Genomic DNA, 7,828 nt, shown 5'->3' with positions numbered 1-7,828 from the left:
CAGAGACAGGGAGAGTTTATCACATGTCGTTGTGTTGAAAAAAAAGGCCATGATAATTACAAAGGACACTAAATTTCCATAGTTTTCATGAAATTAAATGAAAGTTTTGACAAGGCCCTGTCATGTGAAATATGCAAATGTGTAAACCACTCACCACTTCTTCCTATCATAACCAACTCAACACACAAACACATGAAGTAAACTAAAGCTGGCATGGCAGTTTTTGCATCGCCTCCGTCTGCTTGGGGCTGCAAAAAATCTCAAAATATCACTGATTTGCATTGCGGCCACAAAATCTGCAATTTTTTTTGCAAATTTTTGCAAATTTTCGGGATTTTGCAAGCAAAGAAAAACAAAACAAGCCCCCCCCCCCCCCCCCAAAAAAAAACCAAAAAAAAACAAAAAAAAAACAATTTTTTAATGTTGTAGTTTGCATAGAACTTGAAAGATGATTAATAAAGAGTAGTTGTTTTTTTTTGTTTTTTTTCTATCTCGTTTTCTAACTTTTTACTGGCGCTGATATGACCTTACATTTGTTGCAAGCACCATGAAATCCTTAATATAAAACAAATACCTTCCTCTTTCATGAACTAATTATGGGTGTTTAGGAAAATTAATTGGAAATTTTGCTGTTTTTAGCTTGCAAAATTTGGGATTTAAATTTTTTTTTTAAACCGCCATGTCAGCTGAAGAATGAATAGTCTGTTAGAAAGACTGTGTGGAGACCATTTACATTCCTAGCTGTCTAAAACAATTAGAAACAGCTAAATGATTCTTGCCTATTCCATTTAATTTATATTACAGATTTTAGTTTTGGTCCTTTTTTTTCTCTCCAGATACAACCAAGAGATAGAAGAAGGCAGGGCAAATGCAACATTCAGCCAACCGGAAGTTGCCAAGGTTAAAGTTCAACAATGGCTTGTACAAAGAAGACTGCACGACCTAGAATTGTCCCATTAGTCGTCATGAAAATAAAAGCTTTATTACTATTACTATTACAGACTTCAGCAATTTATTGTGGTTATTGTTGTTGTCTATAAGATTGTCATGACATTCGGGGTTTATTCTCAATACAAAAGCTGTTTTTTTGTTTTTTTAGTTTTACATCAAAATCACTTTTCTGAGTTCCAATGAAAAAAGGATATGTGACTCATCACCTTTATCTGGTATCATTGCAGAGTGAACTAGATACTCGATACTAGATACTAGATACTAGATACTAGACGGTGTGTCTTTTTTACGAAACCCGACGAAACCCGACGAATCCCGACAAAGTTATGGGAAGTAGGTGGCAGTGGGGAGTGAACCTAGAACTCAGGGAAGTGTACACCATTGGGGAGTGAACCTGGGACTGGGTTTCGGCGGGTTTTGTAAAAAGAACTAGTGCTTTTTTACGAAACCCGCCGAAACCCGACAATATCCAGCAAAGTTATGGGAAGTAGACAACTGTGGGGAGTGAACCTGAGACTAAGGTTATCGGCCGGTTTCGGCGGGTTTCGTAAAAAAGAATTAGTGCTTTATTACGAAACCCGCCGAAACCCGACAATATCCGGCAAAGTTATGGGAGTTTGGCAACAGTGGGGGGTGATCCTGGGAGTCAGGGAATTGCACACCAGTGGGGAGTTAACCTGGGACTGTGTAAAAAGGATATCAGTGGGAAATAAACCTGGGACTAAAGGGAGATGAATACCATTGAAAGTTGAAGCCGGATATGGGAGTTGAGTACCAGAGGAGAATGAACCTGACACTATAGGAGATGGGCGCCAGTGTGGAGTGAACCTGGGACTATGTAAACAGGATATCAGTGGGAAATAAACCTGGACTAAAGGGAGATGAATACCATTGAAAGTTGAAGCCGGATATGGGAGTTGAGTACGAGAGGAGAATGAACCTGACACTATAGGAGATGGGCGCCAGTGGGGAGTGAACCCGGGACTATGTAAAAAAGGATATCAGTGGGAAAAAAACCGGGGACTAAAGGGAGGTGGATACCATTGAAAGTTGAAGCTGGATATGGGAGTTGAGTACCAGAGGAGAATGAACCTGACACTATAGGAGATGGGCGCCAGTGTGGAGTGAACCTGGGACTATGTAAACAGGATATCAGTGGGAAATAAACCTGGGACTAAAGGGAGATGGATACCATTGAAAGTTGAAGCTGGATATGAAAGTTTGGTACCAGAGGAGAATGAACCTGACACTATAGAAGCTGGGCGCCAGTGTGGAGTGAACCTGGGACTCAGGGAAGTGCACACCAATTGGGAGTTAACCTGGGACTGCGGGAGATGGATAACTGTGGGTATCCGAGCCGAACTATAGGAGTTGGGTACCAGAGGAGAATGAACCTGACACTATAGAAGGTGGGCGCCAGTGGGGAGTGAACCTGGGACTCAGGAAATTGCACACCAGTGGGGAGTGAACCCGGGACTATGTAAAAAGGATATCAGTGGGAAATAAACCTGGGACTAAAGGGAGATGGATACCATTGAAAGTTGAAGTCGGATATGAGAGTTTGGTACCAGAGGAGAATGAACCTGACACTATAGGGGGTGGGCGCCAGTGGGGAGTGAACCTGGGACTATGTAAACAGGATATCAGTGGGAAATAAACCTGGGACTAAAGGGAGATGAATACCATTGAAAGTTGAAGCCGGATATGGGAGTTGAGTACCAGAGGAGAATGAACCTGACACTATAGAAGGTGGGCGCCAGTGTGGAGTGAACCTGGGACTGTGTAAACAGGATATCAGTGGGAAATAATCCTGGGACTAAAGGGAGATGGATACCATTAAAAGTTGAAGCTGGATATGGGAGTTGAGTACCAGAGGAGAATGAACCTGACACTATAGAAGGTGGGCCCCAGTGTGGAGTGAACCTGGGACTCAGGGAAGTGCACACCAATTTGGAGTTAACCTGGGACTGTGGGAGATGGATAACTGTGGGTATCCGAGCCGAACTATAGGAGTTGGGTACCAGAGGAGAATGAACCTGACACTATAGATATCAACTCCCAATGGTATCCATCTCCCTTTAGTCCCAGATTTATTTCCTACTAATATCCTGTTTACATATTCCCAGGTTAACTCCCCACTGGTGTGCTATTCCCTGAGTCCCAGGTTCACTCTCCACTGCCGCCCACCTCCTATTAAGTCAGGTTCATTCTCCTTTGGTACCATACTTTCATATCCGGCTTCAACTTTCAATGGTATCCATCTCCCTTTAGTCCCAGGTTTATTTCCCACTGATATCCTGTTTACATAGTCCCAGGTTCACTCCCCACTGGCGCCCACCCCCTATAGTGTCAGGTTCATTCTCCTCTGGTACCAAGCTCTCATATGCGGCTTCAAGTTTTAATGGTATCCATCTCCCTTTAGTCCCAGGTTTATTTCCCACTGATATCCTGTTTACATAGTCCCAGATTCACTCCCCACTGGCGCCCACCTCCTATAGTGTCAGGTTCATTCTCCTCTGGTACCAAACTCTCATATCCGGCTTCAACTTTCAATGGTATTCATCTCCCTTTAGTCTCAGGTTTATTTCCCACTGATATCCTTTTTACATAGTCCCAGGTTCACTCCCCACTGGCGCCCACCTCCTATTGTGTCAGGTTTCTCTCTCCTCTGGTACCCAACTCCCAAATCCGGCTTCAACTCCCAATGGTATCCATCTCCCTTTAGTCCCAGATTTATTTCCTACTGCTATCCTTTTTACATAGTCCCATGTTCACTCCCCACTGGCGCCCACCTCCTATAGTGTCAGGTTCATTCTTCTCTGGTACCAAACTCTCATATCCGGCTTCAACTTTCAATGGTATTCATCTCCCTTTAGTCTCAGGTTTATTTCCCACTGATATCCTTTTTACATAGTCCCAGGTTCACTCCCCACTGGCGCCCACCTCCTATTGTGTCAGGTTTCTCTCTCCTCTGGTACCCAACTCCCAAATCCGGCTTCAACTTCCAATGGTATCCATCTCCCTTTAGTCCCAGATTTATTTCCTACTGATATCCTTTTTACATAGTCCCAGGTTCACTCCCCACTGGCGCTCACCTCCTATAGTGTCAGGTTCATTCTTCTCTGGTACCAAACTCTCATATCCGGCTTCAACTTTCAATGGTATTCATCTCCCTTTAGTCCCCGGTTTATTTCCCACTGATATCCTTTTTACATAGTCCCAGGTTCACTCCCCACTGGCGCCTACCCCCTATAGTGTCAGGTTCATTCTCCTCTGGTACCAAGCTCTCATATCCGGCTTCAACTTTCAATGGTATCCATCTCCCATTAGTCCCAGGTTTATTTCCCACTGATATCCTGTTTACATAGTCCCAGGTTCACTCCCTACTGGCACCCACCTCCTATAGTGTCAAGTTCATTCTCCTCTGGTACCCAACTCCTATAGTTCGGCTCGGATACCCACAGTCCAAGGTTAACTCCCAGTTGGTGTGCACTTCCCTGAGTCCCAGGTTCACTCCACACTGGCGCCCATCTCCTATAGTGTCAGGTTCATTCTCCTCTGGTACTCAACTCCCATATCCGGCTTCAACTTTTAATGGTATCCATCTCCCTTTAGTCCCAGGTTTATTTCCCACTGATATCCTTTTTACACAGTCCCATGTTAACTCCCCACTGGTGTGCAATTCCCTGACTCCCAGGATCACCCCCCACTGTTGCCAAACTCCCATAAGTTTGCCGGATAGTGTCGGGTTTCGGCGGGTTTCGGCGGGTTTCGTAATAAAGCACTAATTCTTTTTTACGAAACCGGCCGATAACATTAGTCTCAGGTTCACTCCCGACTGGTGTACACTTCCCTGAGTCTCGGGCTCACTCCCCACAGTTATCTACTTCCCATAACTTTGCTGGATATTGTCGCGTTTCGGCGGGTTTCGGCGGGTTTCGTAAAAAAGCACTAGTTCTATTTTTACGAAACCCGCCGAAACCCAGTCCCAGGTCCACTCCCCAATGGTGTACACTGCCCTGAGTTCCAGGTTTACTCTCCATTGCTACCTACTTCCCATAACTTTGTCGGGATTCGTCGGGTTTCGGTGGGTTTCGGCAGGTTTCGGCGGGTTTCGGCGGGTTTCGTAAAAAAGACACACCCCCCGCTACCGCCCCTTTTACCCGAGTACTCGGTTTAACTTTATTACCCGCTGGTACCCGCCCAGCACTACCCGTTTCCTGTTTATTACGAACGATCCTGATTTTTTCACATTCTCTCGAACTTTTTCAAGGGACAAGCATTTATTTGACGATCTAGATTTGTTGTTTTTTGTCTACGCCGTGTTTTGACAATTTTACGTGAGGACCCGAATATATATTTCACGTCAATACCATCAGATGTTTAACTTGTTTTATGTTTTGACTTTGGATCTTCCTCCTCTCACGCCCTCACGGTTTTGATTCGAAACACCACCAATGTTACAATGATTATCTTATCTGGTGGCGGGTCCATCAAATCAATTTTTGAATAGTTATTTCATTCTCACCTTTTCTTGAATCATTTTTAAAAGCATGATGGACAGGAGAGGGGGGGGGGGGGGGGGGTCCGTAAGCTCCTCGTTCTAAGGGAAACAACCCAAGTATTCCTTTACGCTGTGATTTTTGCCAGACTAGCAATAACGATGAACGATTATACTACACAGACACTTTTTTGAACGTATTTTTTTTTTATGGCAGTGTCAATTACCAAGGACCTTGAAAATAATTGTCAAAGGCCACCTCTATTCGTAGAAGTACTTCTATAGTGGATAGTGATGATATTCGTCCTTATGGACATTAGAAAGTTGGTAAGAAAGATAAAAAAAACAGGTGCTATATATAATTCCTTACCTTGCCAACAACCCATGGCGCCGCTCTCCAAAGAGCGAACTCAACGGTCAGAACCTTTTTCAATCCCCGTTATTCACTTCGCAGGGCCAATATATTTTTCAGACAATCCGGCTATTAAACCCTATATTTGTCTATGTACTTGTGGGGTGATTAGGGTGATACACCTTGAGATCTTTGATGACTTATCGCTAAGGCAATTTTTGTTCGCATTCAAGCGATGTGTGTCTCTTAGACGCAGACCTTCAACTATATATAGTGACCAAACAAAAACTTTCAAAGCAGCAGCAAAGACACTGACTGAATTCTATTCAGAAAACGCACCCATATGGAAGTTTATCACTCCTAGATGACCTTGGATCTTGTGGGAAAAGGTGTGTACGCACTGTGACATCCCGCTTGAGAGAATGGTTGGGAACAAGGCGTCTCACAAAGACAGAATTATTGACACTTTTTTGTGAAGTAGAAAAGTGCATTAACAGTCGTCCGTTAACTTATGTAGGCGACGCTATTGATAGCTCGGAGACCTTGACACCCAATCATTTTCTGAATGGGGGAAAAGTAGGAACTCGCACTTTAATGATTTAGAACCCAGAAGAGCCGGATACTTCTAGTATCCAACAAATGGCTAGTGCCCGAAATCAGGAACTTGAAAGGTTTTGGACCGTTTTGGAGTAATGTGTACAGAAGACGGTCCTGTACCTAAAGCAAGGGGTAAGATAATGGTGGGATCTGTCGTATTGATTAAAGATGACAACACACCCAAACTAAAGTGGCCTTTAGGGCTGATCGATCACCAAAGTATTTCCAGGTGGAGACAACCTAATTAGAACTGGGGAAGTAAAGACTCAAAGGGGGCTTTTGGTAAGACCCACCCAAAGAATTTATCATTTGGAAGGGAGTGGATTCGAATCCTTCGTAGGTGGGAAGGATGACCTGTCAGATACCCAGGGTGTTACAGGTCACGTTACTGCACCAGATCACAACCAATGTATTGAGACAGAAGATAAGATGGTTCGAACCCGAGTTGGTCGTATTGTCAAACCCAGACAAATATTGGATAGTTAAAATGGGATCAATTGGGTCGTGTGTATGCTGGCACTCAGTATTACTCATTATAACATGTTTGTTTTTGGGGATTGTTTGTCTTTAGAAGATGTCCATTTATTGAAGCCATTGATCAAAACAGTTCTAAAATTTAAATTTTCAATGTCCATTGTTGTAATGTTATGGTTACAGTTATAGGCAATTCTCGACATATTGACAATTCAAAGAAAATATGTAGGAAGTTTTGTTATGAAAAACTTTATGTCCACTTTATCGCCCACGTCCACCTCGGGTTATCAACGCTCGCACCCCCTCCCCCACCCCTACCCACACACACACACACACACAACTCACATAACTACGTGTTTTATTTTATTTTGCCGTCAAAAGGGGCTGCCAACTGGCAGTTTAAGCTCTCTCTCTCTCTCTCTCTGTGGCATATCACTTGGACGTAGCCTCCCACACAGTCCTTCGGAATAAGTCTCTGTCTTGTGCCCATCTGCCACATTCCGTCACGCCGTTGTTGAGCCATTCCTGTATATCCTGTTGCCATTTTCTTTGTGGTCTTCCTCTGCCTCTTTTGCCCTCCGCCATGCCCTCCAGTACATCTCTCTCTAGTGTGTCGTGTCTTTTCAGGTGCCCAAAGTAATTGAGTTTCAGCTTTTTTATCTTACTCATTAGCAGGGACTTTTTTAGTCCTAGTGTTTTCATGATGTTTGCATTGCTTTCTTTGTTTGTCCACGGGATGCGTAAGATGTTTCTATAGCATTTCATTTCGAAGGCGGTTATTCTCTTTTCTGATTCTTTGGTTATAGACCATGTCTCGCATCCATATATTGCAGTAGGAAAAATACAGGATGTTAGGATCTTCATTTTCAGTCTGACTTCCTCGCTCTTCCAGATTGCCATCATTTTGTTTAGTTTGTTGCTTGCAATTGCAAGTCTTCTCCTGATATCTGGTG

General features: G+C 43.7%; 1 protein-coding gene across 8 annotated transcripts in view; it reads left to right on the top strand.

Moving 5' to 3' along the window:
- The window catches only part of LOC144955877 (uncharacterized), a 21,709-nt gene extending 20,714 nt beyond the window's left edge, over positions 1-995 (top strand). For all 8 annotated transcript variants that reach the window (XM_078886123.1, XM_078886120.1, XM_078886128.1 and 5 more), the window contains one exon: positions 837-995. In XM_078886123.1, coding sequence (XP_078742249.1) covers positions 837-960 — 124 coding nt within the window. In that variant the 3' untranslated portion in view covers positions 961-995. The remainder of the gene's footprint in view (positions 1-836) is intronic.
- The last annotated feature ends 6,833 nt before the right edge of the window (positions 996-7,828 follow it).

The sequence above is a fragment of the Berghia stephanieae genome, chromosome 10, assembly GCF_034508935.2.
Source record: "Berghia stephanieae isolate SIO BIC M18660-M18661 chromosome 10, UCSD_Bste_1.3, whole genome shotgun sequence".
NCBI classification, from domain to species: Eukaryota; Metazoa; Mollusca; class Gastropoda; order Nudibranchia; family Aeolidiidae; genus Berghia; species Berghia stephanieae.
Note: the sequence above shows the minus strand (reverse complement) of the source record. Positions and strands in the feature narration are given on the sequence as shown.